The sequence below is a fragment of the Myotis daubentonii genome, chromosome 12, assembly GCF_963259705.1.
Source record: "Myotis daubentonii chromosome 12, mMyoDau2.1, whole genome shotgun sequence".
NCBI classification, from domain to species: Eukaryota; Metazoa; Chordata; class Mammalia; order Chiroptera; family Vespertilionidae; genus Myotis; species Myotis daubentonii.
The window spans coordinates 39047345-39064707 of NC_081851.1; the positions used below are offsets into that span (position 1 = coordinate 39047345).

Below are 17363 nucleotides of genomic sequence, written 5' to 3' on the forward strand. Positions count from 1 at the left end.
CTGATGCAAAAAGAGAAAGGGGAGTATATACAGGGCATGTTAATATCTGTAAATTTTATTTCATTAGCATTGTGGTGGATCATAACTGCTCATTATCTTTTGTACACTTTTGTTGCATGCAAATAATTGCTAATTAAAAAAAATTGTTGAGGGTGAGAAGCAAAGGCTAAACATGCAGTTCATGAAGAGGCAGTGTTAAGTCTAAGGTTCAAGTCCACACCATGGGGTTGAGTTAGGTGAGGGACATGTGTGAACCCACCTGATGTTGACCAATTGTGGAAATGATTTTGTTGGGTCACAGAAAATCTATTAGTTTTGGCTGTGTAGCTTCAGAACTCTACCTACCAATTTTTGGTTCTGTTGGCTATTTCTGCAGTTTGCCTTGCTGGCTTCATCCAGAGAAGAATATTTTTGAACCTTGCTCTGTCAATTTTTAGCCTTTAAATGTATTTTCCACATGAGAGATAGTAGGTGAGGAAGGGAGGCAACATTTCTGGAGTCTCTATGCTGTGCCAGGGTCTCTACTGGGCACTTTTTATGCGATAATTAACAAAAGTGTCCCAACGCCACCATATGATTGGCACTACTATCTTGGTTGTACATATGAGAAAACAGATTCAGGGGAGTGCAGTAACGTGGAGCCCAGACTGGAACCCAGACTGGTCCTGGCACAAACCCTGCATGGTTTCGATTACATCTGTGGTGTCCAAAGTAGGCATAGGACACTGTGCTATACACAAAGATAAAGAAAACCTATCTAATATACATAGACATCTATCTATCTATCTATCTATCTATCTATCATCTATCTATCTATCTATCTATCTATCTATCTATCTATCTATCTATCATCTATCTATCTTCTGGAGCATAAATTGTACTCCAAAATTTGCGAAAGAACTCAACATGATTTTCAGATAAAATCTAACATTGTAGAATAGACTACAAATGCACATACATTTTTAAGGTGAAAGGATGTTAAAGAATTCTTTTGCTTTCAATAAACCACTTTAGACTATACCCGAGGACCCCACAGGTCCACTTTTACTTTCTTTTACTAGCAGGGCTACGCCAGAGGAAGCGGGTGAGAAGCACTGGCCCACTCTTCTCTCACAAATCGATCTGTTCCCCGACCTGCTCAATTGCTTCAAGGTATGTTTTCGTTTTTTGTTTTTACCATCATTGAGACTCAGTATCTGTAGCCCTTTGGGTTCAGGGGTGGGAACGCCTGGCCTGCAGGCAATATAAGGCCCACGAAATCATTTGGTCTGGCCCTGCCAAGGCAACCGCAGACGGGACTCAAAGTTCAATAAATCTAGAAGCTTTTTTCATAGTAACATAAATTTATATTAAGTGAATTATATTAAGCGAATGATGTTATAAATATCCAAATGGCCCTTGGCAGTAAAAAGGTTCCCCACCCCCCCTTAAACAATTGCTTCTAGAGATATTGCCTGGGCTCTCCTGTGTGGGAGAGGTCTCTTTAGATCAGCGGTTCTCAACCTGTGGGTCGCGACCCCTTTGGGGGTCGAACGACCCTTTCACAGGGGTCGCCTAAGACCATCGGAAAACACATATATAATTACACATTGTTTTTGTGATTAATCACTATGCTTTAATTATGTTCAATTTGTAACAATGAAATTGGGGATCACCACAACCTGAAGAACTGTATTAAAGGGTCGCAGCATTAGGAAGGTTGAGAACCATCAGACAAAGGAAACACTAACTTTTATGTGGCCTCATGCTGGAGCAGAATGTTCTACCTGTATGCTTCTATATAGTGACAGGACAGCCAAAAGCTAAATACTTCAGAGAAGGAGGTAGGCCAGGCAGAGCCGGGGACACACTCTTTGAATTACTGTTGGATATCCAGATGATTTGAGTGGGGGTGTATCCAGGAGGATTTGGGGTAATTCCTTAGCTGTTTGTCAAAACCCCAGCAACAACGACAATAATAACAAGGACACTGACTATATGCCTGGCATTGTTAATTCTTCTAACAGTTCTATAAGGTAAGGGCTATTATTATATTCTTTTTTTTTTAAAGAAATATGATTTTATTGATTTCAGAGAGAAGGGAGAGGGAGAGATAGAAACATCAATGATGAGAGTGAATTATCAATCAGCTGCCTTCTGCATGCTCCCTACTGGGGTTTGAGCCTGCAACCCAGGCATGTGCCCTGACTGGGAATCGAACTGTGACCTCCTGGTTCATAGGTTGATACTCAACCACTGAGCCACATTGGCCAGGCCATTACATTGATTTTACAGATAAGAAACAAAGGCGCAGAGTCACAGAAGGCTAAAGGCAACTGGCTCAGACCCCATGATATTATCCTTCAATCAACAGGCCAGAGAATAAATGCTCTGCTGTATTTCTCTTAATTTTATCATCAAAGCTTCTTGTATTAAAGTGAATATCTCAAAATGGAACGAATCCCAGGTCTTTCAAGCACAAAGTATCTGAAGACTTTTTCTCTTTTATTTTTATATTTAGAAAAGACTTTTAGAACCATCTCTTGGTAACAACAGCCTATAATCATTCTGCTCCAGGAATCAAGCGGTGTGTTCAGAATATGTCATTTTCCCCTGTGACACTAATGGCAAAACCACACTCCCAACCAAACCAGAAGATGACTGAGAGGGATAGAGAAGTGTGGTCTCTTGGTTTCCACTCAGCAGTTTGAGCCAAGCGTTCTTGGCTCTCACTGCAACTTCTTAAGCAGTAAGCAAGACACTTAACCTCTTCACCCCATCTGCGAAATGCTGATGCTGCCTCTTTACCTCTCTCTTTGTGAGGACGATTTCCAAGCTGAAGCTGATAAAAGGCCATGAAGATAAAATGTGTAGAGGGCATATGTTCTCGGGGAACTGTTTTCCCTAGGGTTTAGGGTAGTGAATTGTGAATTGGATTTTTTAAAACTTAAAACCATATATAAGAGTAAAATTGTGGGAAACCCTATAGTATAGTGGTTAAGGGTGTGGATACTGGGGTCATGATGCCTGGGTTTCTACACTTTTACAGCAGAGTGGCCTTCAGCCTTCTCCGACTCAGTATCCCCACCTGTATAATACATACAATAAATAATATAGTTCCCATAACAACCTCACAGGGTAGGGATTATCATTTTCTCTTATTATAGCTGAAAAAAATATTTTAAGATATTGGTACATAAGAAGCCATTAATAAAAGATTATATATAGACTAAAAAATGCATATGTATTTGCACATATACCTAGCAATTGCTTTCATTTAAGTATTCCACAGATAAGAAACAAGATAGCAGCATGCATACATGTGCCGTGAATTGGGTACATTATTTAATGTAGTGTGGGAAAAATCACTAAATTTAAATATTTTAATTTTGTGAGTAGAAAAAAAAATTCTACTGCCACTGACTACTTAATGTGAATTTGGGCAAATAATTCCATCTCTCTCTGAGAATGATTTTCCTTAGTGAAATGAGGCCAGTGGGTTGGATAAGACATAATAATTGTTTGACTTGTTGTTTTGTTATGCTTTGTTTTATAATTTTGCAAAGTTTATAAGAAAGGTGAAAATTTCAGTTAAAGATAGTGTTCTGGGTCTACACATTTTAAGTCCCCCTTTTCTGTCCAAAATGATGTAGAAACAGCTAAACTAACATAATAGGAGAAAATGTTTGTCACTGATGGAAAATAGGTAAGGATGCCATATGCGTGCCAGACACATGGAGGAATTCCTGCAAAACTGGAGCTGCTGACATCATGGTGAGGGAAGGACCTGTCAGCCTGGAATTCCAGGACATGAGAAGAAAAGCCTGTGGTTGGTGATGGGAAAGGTGCTTAACATAGGGATCCAACATCTGCACCTGACCATCGCCCGTTGGCTTCTGTTTCTTCCCTACCTTGGATGTACTACTGGGTCTTCAGACTTTCCAGGGAAAAAAAGCTACATTATGTACACCTAAATGTTCCTGTCTTCTTTAGCCTGGGATCTTCACATTTTCAACAAAGATTTACATGATGTCTGACAGAACTTACCCCCAAACCCGGTACTGAAAAACGTAGTTGTTTTTCTTTTGAGTCACTATACTAAGGAAATATCTCAGAAGTTGGGAAAAAGAGGACCCATTTGAGGAATTTGAGAAAATTTCCCCTTTGAAATAAACGAATGTAAGAAACATACGACATTTCTAATTCATACTCATGATGAAGATATTCCATCTCTAACACAATATCAGGGACACACACACACACACACACACACACACAAAGGAAAAATTCAAAATCAGGAAAATATTCATAGGGTTGAAAGACATTTGTCACTTAAAAAATTTGAAATGGCAATAAAAAAATACAAAACATTGATGAAAGAAATGAAAGGCATAAATAAGTGGAAAGACAGCCTGTGTTATGGGATCAGAAGACTTAATACTATTAAGATGATAATAGGACCCAAAGTGATCTATAGATTTAATGCAATCCTTATCAAAATTCCAATAGCATTTTGCAGAAATAGAAAAACTTATCCTTAAATTCATATGAAATCCTAAGGGACCCTAAATAGCCAAAACAATCTTGATAAAGAAGAAAAGTTGAAAGGCTCACACTTTCTCATTTCAAAACTTACTACAAAGCCATAGTAATCAAAGCAGTGTGGTACCAGCATAAGGAGAGACAAATAGACCAATAGAATAGAATAGAGAACCCAGAAATAAAACTTTTCATATCTGGTCAAGTCATTCTGACAAGGTGTCAACTATCCAATGGGGAAAAGGCAAGCTTTTCAACAAATGGTGCTGGGAAAGTTAGATATGCATTTGCAACAGAAAAAAATTGGACTCTTATTTTAAACCACATAAATAACTCACAATGAATCAAGAACCTAAATGTAAGAGATAAAACTATAAAACTCTTAGAAAAAAATAGGGCAAAAGTTTTATGACACTGAATTTTGCAATGATTTCTTGGGATATGACATCAAGTACAAGCAACAAAAGAAAAATTAAATAAATTGGACTCCATCAAAGTTAACAACTTTTGTGCATCAAAGGACACTAACAACAGAGTGAAAAGGTAACCTGTTGGATGAGAGAAAATATTTGCAAGTAATATATTAGATAAGGGATTAATATCCAGGCTATATAAAGAACTCTTAGAACTCAATGACAAAAAGAACCCAATAAAAATGGGCAAAAGACTTGAATAAACATTTTTCCAAAGAAGATATACAAATGTTCCAATAATCACATGAAAAGGTATTCAGCATCACTGTTTACTAAGGAAATAGATATCAAAACCATAATGAGATACCATTTCACACCCATTAGGATGGCTGTTATAAAAAAACAAACAAACCCAGAAAATAACAAGTGTCAGAAAAGATGTTGAGATATTCCTTGTAGATTATTGGTAAAATGTAAAATGTTGCAGCCATTGTGAAAAACAGGATGGCACTTCCTCAAAAAAAAAAAAAATCAAACATAGAATTACCATATAATCCAGCAATTCATTTCTACATATAATCCCAAAAGAATTGAAAACAGAAACCTGAACAGATATTTACATGCCAATGTTCATAGCAAAATTATTCACAACAGACAAAAGGTGGAAACAGCCCAAATGCCCATTGACAGATGAATGGATAAACACAATGTGGTAGACACAAACAATGGAATATTATTCTGCCTTAAAATGAATGAAATTCTAATTCCTGCCACAATATGGATGAAACTTGAAAACATGCTAAGTGAAATAAACCGGACACAAAAGGACAAATATGATATGATTCCTCTTATATGAGGAATCTAGAATAGGCAATCCATAGACATAAAAAGTAGAATAGAAGTTGCCAGGGGCTGGTGGGAGTTTCAGTTTAGGATGATGGAAAAGTTCTGGAGATGGATAATCGCACAACTTAATACCACTGAATTGCATGCTTAACAATAGTTAAAATAGCAAGTTTTATGATACAAGAATTTTACCACAATAAAAAAATGCAGTGAAGCCATGAACAGTAAGTAGAATACTACAAAAACAAAACAAAACTTAAATTGGAGAATTACAGGACCAGAGTGAATTATTTGCCAAGAATTCAAAGAAAAATGATAGAGATTAAAAATTATAGAGATTTAATTTTTAGAGATTAAAATTTTTTTATAGAATATAAAAGAGTTATTGGATAAATTCAAGACTATAATGCACAGACAAGAAAAAGTAATAATAAAAGAAATAATAGAAAAATTTCTTAAGCTGAAGAAACTTATTAAATTGTCAGATGAAATAGCTCAAGTCCTACACAAAGTATTACACAAAATAAGAGAACCCACACCTAGACATATTCTCTTGACTTTTTAAAAATTCCAAAGATAAAGAAAAATAATTTTTACAAGCATCCAGGAGGAGAAAATAACACGAAGCAGAAAGCATTAAAGGGAAAACAGGTTGTTTTATGTTGATTGGAAATATATTCGATAATGATAATACATGTTAGCTAAGTAATTCAATATAAATTATAAAACAATGTGTTGGATACTCAAGTGAAACATAGTGGAAAATTTAAAATTATTTCTGTCTTCACAGATCAAGTAAACAAAAAAATAAAATATTTGATAAATTTAATATGATTTTATATAAAAATTTTTATTCAAAGTATGCATATTTTCTAACATTCATGGACGATAAACAAAATTTAATCATAAACTAGTCCACCAACAAAATTAATAAATTTTAAAAGCAGAAATCATATGTCACAGTTTCTAAAAAAATGCAATAACTCTTGAAATTGAGAAAAATATTTTAAAAATTATGTGAAATTGTGAAATACTTTGTGAATCACATTAAATCAAATATAAAATTATAAATTTAAACTATTTAGAACATAATGAGAACAATACATGTCAGAGTATGTGATATTCAACAAGAATGAGATTTAGAATATAATTTATATTAATAATAACTTTTATTATTAAACAAGAAATGATATAATGAATAAACTTCCAATTCAAGGAGCCAGAAAAACAGGTGAAATAAAAAAATAAGAAGCAGAAGGAATTAATAGAAGTAAAAGAATAAAATAATAAATCACAAAACAAAACAAATACATAAGAGAATTGATGAGTAAATTTAAGAGACAAACCATTGAGTAATTTGAATGGGCAAATAAGAGAAAATAAATACCTTTACATGAATGTAGGAAAAGGAATATAACCACAGGTACATAAGAGATTTTGAAAACTAAAAAAGTGAGTTATAGAGTTAAAATATCAATACATTGGTAATTCCTACCACTTCTCAAGGTGAAAAATATGGTAACATAGGTCATATAAGAATTTAGTATAAATGTCAAAGAGCTTCTTTAATAATAATCTAGGCTTATATTGTTTTCCTCTGAGTGGTATCAAACCTTGAAAAAACACATACTTCTATATTAATTAAGATATTCCACAGCATATGGAAAGACTGCCAATTCATGTTAACGAACTCACATAATCCTTTTACCCGTAGGCTGACAAAGATAGTATAAAATAAAACTCCTGAACACTCTTAATATTAAGTGTTGATAAGCAATATCTTCAGGCTTATATTAAATCAAATCCAGAAATATAATGAAAAAATAAATCATAATAAATAAAATTTATTCCATGAATGTAATTTTTCACCAAAAAATCATTTGATTTAAAATTTTCAAATGGACAGGAAGGACAAAGATAAATAAAGAAGAAAGCTATAATTATCTTGATATGACCAAAGGGCGTTTAATAAAACATTTATTTAATACAAAAAATTAAATAAAATTGGAAGAATAATTCCTTAATATAGTAGATAAAATATACCTATGAAGTCAATATCCAATGAAGTACATAATTATGAAATACAAGTCATTCCCATTAAAATTTGAAAATTTTATTTGTAATAAGACACACAAGAAGATATAACAGCTATAAATATTGGAAAAGAGAATAGAAGTTATTATTAATTACAAATAGTACAACTATTTTACCTAAGAACCATTCCAAAATTAACCGGAAAGTATTGGAATCAATAAAATGTTTCATTAAAATGATGGAAGCCTGGCTGGTGTGGCTCAGTGGTTGAGCATGGACCCATGAACCAGGAGGTCAACAGTTGAATTCTCGGTCAGGGCACATGCCTGGGATACTGGCTCAATTCCCAGTAGAGGGAGTGAAAGAGGCAGCCTATCAATGATTCTGTCATCATTGATATTTCTCTCTCTCTCTCCATCTCCCTTCTTCTCTCTGAAGTCAATAAAAACATTTTTAAAATATGGAATGAGAAATAAATTTATAAAACCAATAGTTTTTCCCCAAACCAGTTTTTCTTAACAATTTTGGGATCATTAGCCTTTTCTGATACAAACTATAATCTCTCTGACTTGCAAATTTTTTAAAAAATCATTTAATGGAGCTCAATAAAAGCCCATGGACGCCCACATTACAGGTTAATTGCTCTATAGTAAGTGGTAATTTAAAAAATACAACAGAAAAAAATTATTCACGGGGGGGGTGGGGGGGGAGGGAACTTTAAAGTGCCTAGAAATAAACTTAGGAAACATTGTATGACTCTGATCTAAAGAAAATATCAAAACCTTACTGAGGGACGTAAATGAGAAGTAATATATCCTTAAACAAGCTAGATATAGTAAAATGCAATGCCATTTCACTAACATTATTCATACAATTCAAATGAAAAATCGCCCGAATATTTTGGAACATGATAAAAATTATTTAAAATACACATTGTAAAACACAACAGACAAAACAAAACTCTAAACACCAGGGAAATTTTCACCCAACATTAGAAGTGAGGAATGACTAGTCTTCCAGATGTTAAAACTAATTAAAATATGTAATTTTGTTCTAACATGGGAACAGACAGAAATGCGGTGCATCAGAATAGAAAACCTAGCAATGGAGCCAAGTTTATAGAAGTGCTTAACTTTTCACATTGGTAGCAAATGATTATTCAGCAAAATGGTATTGGAAAAACTGTCTAAACACTTGGAGGAAATATGATTCATCTTGGCATTACACTGTACATCAGAATAAATTCTAGAAGAGGTAAAGATCTAAATGTAAAAAAAATCATAGAAAATACTATAAGTAAAGAGAGTCATAAAAGGACAATAACAGCCCAATCACAATTATGGTGCTAAATTTCTGAATAAAACACAGAAATAGAATTCAGCTCTACATTAAAATAATAACATATTACAACCAAGTGTAACCATAAACGCAAGAATGACCCAATATTAAAAAATATTATTAATGCATTTCACTGTATTAGTAGGTCAAAGAAAAATACGATCATCTCAATAGATGCCAAAAATGCATTTAATTAAATTTAATATCTATTCCTGATTTCTTTCAAAGTAAGAGTTGGACTTCCTTGACATGATTTCATTTCCAATGAAACATTTAAAGTATTTCAATGAAGATCAGGAAAAGACATTCCAGAAAGTTTTTAGAAATTATATGCAGTAATTAACACTAAAATAATTAATTCTAATAGTACTTAAATTAACATTCTATCCTTTATTATGCTAATGAAGAAGCCTAAAAATTTTGTTACAGTTTGTTAATTGCTTTGCAAACTGATGAAGCTAAAAAATCTTGGAAGAGCAAAGCACATGCGTTGGACCAAATCCAGAATCCAGAATCAGAGTACTAGTTCTGCCATTTTTATTATTTAACCTCAGCAAGTTATCTACTCTCTAAATCTCAGCGACATTACCAGTAAAATTAAAGTAACAGCAGGTAAGATGGAGCAAACTTGCCCCTGACTATCACTCCTGCTGATTATAACAAAACTCTGAACAGAATTAAAAAGCAAACACACCAGGGCTCTGAAAAGTAAACAAAGCAGGTGGATTGAGGAAAGCAGTTAAAACCTGGAGGAATAACCCACACAAACATGAGCCCCAATTTGTTTTCCTCTTTTTTCTCATGCCTTTAATCTGACTGTGGGTCTCAGTACATGGCAGTGGCCTGGGATGTTACCTAAAAGACCTAGAAAATCCCCATATTTCTGGCTGCTGATGAAAGGGCATCTTGTGGCTAAAAGAATGTAGAGGGAATCTCCATTTTTACTCCTTTTTTTATTACTCCTGGCTTTGCTCCAAGGTTGGCCTAAGTTGAGAACTGTATGAAGCAATGTGGTGGCCAAAACGCCAGGAGAAACCCCATTTTTCTTGCTAGATGACTTGGAAAGAGGGGCCTTGGTGGGTAAGATAGTATTGAAGAATGCTGGAGAGGAGAGAGCTGGAGAAGGGGGTCCCTTTATTTTTGTGTATGAAGTTATATAATCCCAGGTTCATCTTGAACGACACATGTGGAGGATAGACCCAGTGCAGCTTAGCAAAGCCTTTGAAAATAGGACCAAGATAAAAACGACCACCCACAGAAGAAGTGATAGGACTTGTGGTCTGAACCCAGCCAGGGTGATTTCTTACTAAGCAAACAAACAAACAAAAAATTCTCCAGAGGATTTGACTATGACTCAGAGTCTAAACAACATAATATCACAAACTTCTAGGATATAATCTAAAATCACTCCACATACAGAGTACCTAGAATATGTGACCAATTCTTAAGGGAAAAGACAATTAAGATGGCAAATCTGAGCTATTAGAATTAACAAATAACTTAAAACAGTTATAATAACTATGTTGCATGAGGTAAAGATAAACACATGAAATAAATAGAAAGATAAAAGTTCTCAGCAAGAAATAAAACAAAATAGACACTTTAGGACTAAAAAACACAATATCTGCAGTAATAGATGAGCTCAATGGCAGAATAGAGATGACAGAGGTGAGAGTCAGTGAACATGAAGATAGATCAATGGTAATGATGTAACCCGAAGAACAGAAAGATTGAAGAAGAACCGAACAGGGGCATGTGGAATAATATCAAAAGGTCTAACTTTTGTGCCACTGGAGTCCCAGAAGGAGAGGAGAAAATGACAAGTGCAGAAACAATGACTACAAATTCCCCAAATTTGATGAAAGACATAAGTTTATAGATTTGAGAAGCTCTGCAAAGCCAAAATAGGGTAAACTCAAAGAAAACCATGCCTAGACACATCATAATCACACTGCTGAGAATTAAAGATAAAAATAAAATATTAAAAACTGTTAGTGAAAAATGGCATATTACATATAAAACAATGAATCAAATGACCACAGAGACCGCATTAGAAGTTGAAGTAATAATGGCTGTATAGGGATAGATAAGAAATAATACATAAAGTACTTAGCATATAAAAGACACAAATGATAGTTATTCTCAAAGTAAATCTACATTTTGGCACCTCACATTTATTTTTCACTCTATTTCTTCAACCTTTCCATGGTTCCACCTATGTGATTTGATCCCAAGAATTGGACGCAAATATGCCTTTGATATTATTTCTTTCAATTTACCCCAAATCTTTTGTTTTTGTTGAAATGAGAATCTCTGCTAATTCATGTCTTGTTCTTAAACAAGTTTTAAAAACTCTGTGTGCTTCCTCAATAATTATATATAATAATGCATTTTAAACTGTCTTACAGGGATATTGTGAAGATCAAATGAGATATAGAAAAAAGTATACAAATTCCTGTGACCAACTAAAACACTGAAAGTCATATATTTCAGAAATAGCACCAGCTTAGAGGTTCTGAGAGCCTAATTCTCGTAGCCACTCATATGAGAAAGTATTTTAGAGAGAGATGGCTTGCCCCCATTTTCACAGAGGCTGATAAGGTTGAGGATGTGTCAGGAAACCATGTCATGCTTTGTTAGTTGACTCACAGGTTAGGCTAAGCAGTCACCATATGAAACCCTTACAGCCTTTAGGAAAGCATTTCTGGCTGTTGTTTGCTACATTATCAGCCCTTAATTATTAAATCCTGCTTCTAGCAAACAGCACATTCTAACCTCTGTCTTCTCCTTCACACAGGAAACTAGGGGTAGTGAAGTGAAGGCACAAAAAATTAGATTGAAAGTAGGATTCAGATGAGTAATTTGAAGTAGCAGAACCAAAGTGGATCTGAAAACCTAGTGTTCCATGAGTGTTTATAAATCTGTGACCTTCCCTCTGCCCTCCCCAACTTCCCAAAGGTCATGAGCAGTAGCACACAAAATATCCACAAGGGATGTGATGTGTGAATCGGTCGCTTGGCCAAACTCTTAGTCATGGAGTGGGTGGGATAATCATCATGAAGCAGCCTTGGGGCTGTCAGAAAATGTGAAGAATGGATGAAAGGGAAGTTTTGTATGAATAAAAGACATCTCCACATAACGATGCCATCAGTCAAAGACTGAGAAAGATTGGGAGTCTTGAATAGAGACCCCACCAACTAGAGACACTTTCTCAGAGCTTTTTAAAATCCTTGGCCAATATTTTTTAAAAAGGTCGTAGGTTTCTTGGGCTTTGTGGTTCTCTATTTTATTTATTTTATTTTATTTTATTTAAGAGGAGAATGATGATTTTTTTTTAAAAAAATATTTTATTGATTTTTTTACAGAGAGGAAGGGAGAGGGATAGAGAGTTAGAAACATCGATGAGAGAGAAACATCGACCAGCTGCCTCCTGCACATTCCCCACTGGGGATGTGCCCGCAACCAAGGTACATGCCCTTGACCGGAATCGAACCTGGGATCCTTGAGTCCGAAGGCTGACGCTCTATCCACTGAGCCAAACCAGTTAGGGAGGTTCTCTGTTTATTAATATAAGGCAGCAAAATAGAGTGGGAAAATGTGGGGCCTGCGACCAGTGTGGGTTCTGCTTGTATCCTTAGGAACAAGATATGGCTTTGATACTGTTGTAATTTAGCTTAGTTACTAATAAATGCAAAAGAGCAAAGGGAAGGCCAAACATTATAGCCCTTAGTGAAGCTTTGCCAGGAAGCTGCAGTGTAGATTCATGCCCAGTAAATTCTGGGTGAAATAAGGAAGGTACTTGTCTGTGAGTCAGACCTGGGAACAGGTCACTGGCCAGAGTAGGCATGGCCACTACAAGCGTGGGAAGATATAAGATAATTAATCTCCTAAACAAAGGAGTTCGCTCTCCTGGATCATGCTCTTGAACTTTGTTTTCGGGACTCTTGGGACTCTTGTTGCAGGCAGTAAGTTCTCTTGGCTCCCTTGCATTCACCCCCAAGGCCCACATGCACCGGACTGATGGACTGCAGCTAGCCCAATGCTAAACTGGACCCTGCTTCATCATGGAAGGGAAACTTTGGACATTGGCTTTGCTGACTCCCCAGCTGCACATCTTCCAGGACTGGATTAAGGGAAATGGGCCTTTGGAAACCAGGAGATATAATTCCATGCAAATAAAAATTACTCATCCTCCTGTGTGAATCTCAGAACATTCTTTTTCTCAAGATATTAAGGATCCAACCCCCAGCACCAAGTGGGGAATGGGATCCTCCACTTTCATTGATAACAGCGTCAGTTTCTCCTTTTATTAATAAGGAATAAGAAACTCCTGTGTGTGCTTTTTTAAACCCTCATTCAAGGATATGTTTTTTATTGATTTTAGAGAGAGAAAGGGGAGAGATAGATGGAGGGAAACATTAAAATGAGAGAGAAATATTGGTTGCCTCCCATATGCACCTCGACCAGCATCGAACCCGCAATCTAGTGGTGTGCCCTGACTGGGAATCAAACCCACAACATTTTAATGCACGAGATGATGCTCCAACCAAATAAGCCACCCAGCCAGGGCAGAAACTCCTGTTTTTAAAATAAGTTTCTGAAAGCATCTCAAATGGCATGTATGCATATTCTTATTCTATATAATAAAAGGGTAATATGCAAATTGACCCCAATGGCGGAATGAACAGAACGACCAGTTGCTATGATGCACACTGACCACCAGGGGGCAGACGCTTAACACAGGAGCTACCCCCTGGTGGTCAGTGTGCTCACACAGGGGGAGCTCCGCTCAGCCACAAGCCAGGCTGACGGCTGCGAGTGCCGCCTCCTCGGCAGCACTAAGGATGTCTGACTGCCAGCTTGGGCCCAGTCCTAGGGGGGAGCGGGACTAAGCTGCAGTTGGACATCCCCCAAGGGCTCCCAGGCTGCCAGAGGGATATCTGACTGCCAGCTTAGGCCCAATCCCCTGGGGAGCAGGCCTAAGCTGGCAGGTGGATATCCCCCGGAGGGGTCTCGGACTGTGAGAGGGCACAGGTCAGCCTGAGGGACCCCCCCCCCCTCCGAGTGCATGAATTTTTGTGCACTGGGCCTCTAGTAATAGATACTGCTGAAAGAGAAATAGGGGTTGAAAGCATCTAGATCTGGGGTCCTCAAACTATGGCCCGCGAGCCACATGCAAATACAAATATTGTATTTGTTCCCGTTTTGTTTGTTTACTTCAAAATAAGATATGTGCTTTGTGCATAGGAATTTGTTCATAGTTTTTTTGTTTTTTTTAAACTATAGTCTGGCCCTCCAACGGTCTGAGGGACAGTGAACTGGCCCCCTGTTTAAAAAATTTGAGGACCCCTGATCTAGATGGTACGAAGTAGTCTTTTTGTTATAGATAATAAACCAAGATATGGAAAAAAAATGGGACTAGCTCCTATTTGCTGTTTCGTTGCTAAATCCAGAACACCTTATTCTGTCCTGTTAGTTAGTTTTAGAAGAAGAATGTTATAGAATAAAGTCTTCCTGCCCTCCCTAGACTTACCCTACCTCCTTCCCTTTTTCCAATATGTCCATACATAAGTCCCACATGTTCCCCCCCCAACCCAATGGTGCATCTCTCATGGGGACCACATCAATTTCTAAAAAGTAGACGAAGTTTCATTAACTTGAAACTGTCATCTCTACTCTCAATATACAATCCTAACTATGAATGAATGACTATGTCTCTGTAAGCACTAGTTTTCATCTGTGGGTGGTAAAATCCAAAATAACATTTTTGTTAAACTAGGTTTAACGAATCCTTTTATGTCAACAGCATTTCCCCACACTTGATTCAAATTTCCTTTTATTTTGTGGTATCATAAACCCTCCCTTTCTCTTCCCTGCCTTAGTAACTATGTATGACAATATTTCAAGTTCTTGCCTCTCTCACAGTGTGCTTATTATATGTCTGAAACCTTAAGCCACAAAATAAATCTAATTAAAAGAAAAGAAAATATAGTCCCCCAAGAAATGGTTTTGCTAACATTTTGCTCCAAGTTAACAGACCGAGTCACCAATCAAATGTAAGATTTACCTTAATGTGATTTATTCATTTATAAAATTTCACCAACATCAGGAAATTCGATCAAAATCATCACAGAGTAAACTAGCAGATGGATCAATGTGCAAAGTTCAAGGCTTAAGTGAAAATAGAGAACTATTAGATTAAAATGACCGACAGGTCGAGGCTGGCAGTAGGGCAGAAATAGGAGAACTACTCAAGAAAAGATGAGCATTTTTATGACGGGGAGGGGCATGCTTACCTGTCTTCTGTTAGCTTCATTAGGGTTGTTCCTTGAGTAGAGAAGACGATAAAGGACATTCTTAGCTGTGGGCTGGAAAGGAAAAGAAATTCTATTAGGGCCAATAGAAAGACTGTGCAATGCCATTCTGGTCCAGGCTTCCTCCCTCCCCTGCCCTTTATATTAAGGCTGCCAAAACCGCGGACCTAGAACCCAAGGGGCTTCCATCATTGGTGTAAACATTTAGCCAGCAGAAGACTTGAAGCTATGGACCAAAGAGAAGACCCATGTTGTCTGCCTGGAGGCTGCTTCTGATTCGACACCACCACTCAGCGAGTGTGGATTATAAGGAAGAAGCTAAAATTCATCACTGCCTGTGCTCTGTCTGAAGAAGTGTGTTCCTAGGGGAGGACTGGTCTGCATGGTTCTACCAAAAGGGGATCTCAATAGACAGAGTTTGATAGTGTCTCGCAGTCGTCTGCTGTACCCTATAAGGAAGAGAGCGTCTCAGATGGGTGCGGCTTGTTCCCATCAGCCATTAAGATCACCTGTGAACTCCTTTTGCTCTGAAAGTAGGATCACCGTCAGCTTTTGATTTCTACTTGGCTTCCCAAGGAGGTTATCCAATAAGGAGAGACTGTGCTGATGGGCCCAAGCATATCTATTCCAGTTGATAGTTATATTTCTCATTAGTAATTAATATATTGGCATGATTTTTATATGGCATTACTTAGAAGCTTTGTCAATGTACAATTGACGAATTTTACCTGTTCTGGGAGTCAGAACAACTCTCAGCTAAGGACCAAATATGCTTCTGTCTGCAGAATGGACTGTCAGACTGCAGGGCTATCGTTGGGTGGCCAACTGGTTCATCCATCATAGCACCAATCTATTCACAATGCAGTAACCTCCCAAACCTGATCTGGCCCCAGCTAGTATCTTTCTCACTTCCTAAATGTTTCTCAAATGCCGGGAGCCGGTCCATCCTTGCTGTTTCAAGGGACCTGGCATATATGGCATACGGTTCTTAATAATGTTTGCTCACCTTCTTGGCGCTGTGTTTTAACCAAAGTCACCTCTCCGAGAAAGGTTGAATCCCCAGGTAGGGATTTTCCCCTGAAGTTAGGGAGGGAATAAAACCCCTCAACTAAGTGCCAGGCGGGTAATTAATCCCTTTAACTACGAACAATCATGCTTAAACTACATAATCTTTTCTCCCTGGAATGGAGATAAGAAACGCCCTAACCTTTGTAATAGAGATTGATAGGATTGAATCAACTGGTATAAATACAGTTGTAACAAGACAGAAACACTCACAACTTAGAACAGAATCAAGAAGACAGAACCTACACGGAGCCTAGAGACAGAAGAACTTTGCTGGAGAGAGCATGCCGGAGGATCCTGGAGAAGGACTGGCCTCAGAGCCTAGAGACAGAGCCTAGCGGGAGAACATGGCAAGGGATCCTGGGCTGAACCTGACTACAGAGATTGGCAGGAGACCCTGACTGGAACCTGGACACTGAACCTGACTGGAGAACCTGGACAGAACCTGGCTGGAGAACCTATCGAGGGAACATGGCTACAGAACTTCCCTGGAGATCCAAAGCAGAACCTCTCTGGAGATCGAGACCAGAACTTGGCTGGAGATCCTGGCTGGAGATCCTGGCTAGGCTGCTGATCAACTGAACGCTGCCTCTGTGTCCTTCCTTCTTCGCCTACTCCGTCCACGCCTTTGGGGACCCCTGGACCCGCTGGGGCTGGACCCCGGCACTCAAACCTGTCTCTCTCTCTCTCTCTCTCTCTCTCTCTCTCTCTCTCTCTCTCTCTCTCTCTTTTCATCTCTTAGCTTAAGAACTTGACCTCAGTTATCTGACCACTACAGTTATTGCCTAGGGATGAACTTATCTATCATCATTCCTTGTTCCCCTGCTCCCAGAAT

General features: G+C 37.4%; 1 protein-coding gene across 1 annotated transcript in view; it reads right to left on the minus strand.

The window, feature by feature from the left end:
* Positions 1–17363, minus strand: part of ANTXR1 (ANTXR cell adhesion molecule 1) — a 220469-nt gene that overhangs the window by 176678 nt on the left and 26428 nt on the right. Inside the window, exon 3 of the mRNA XM_059659574.1 lies at positions 15446–15517. Coding sequence (XP_059515557.1) covers positions 15446–15517 — 72 coding nt within the window. The remainder of the gene's footprint in view (positions 1–15445; positions 15518–17363) is intronic.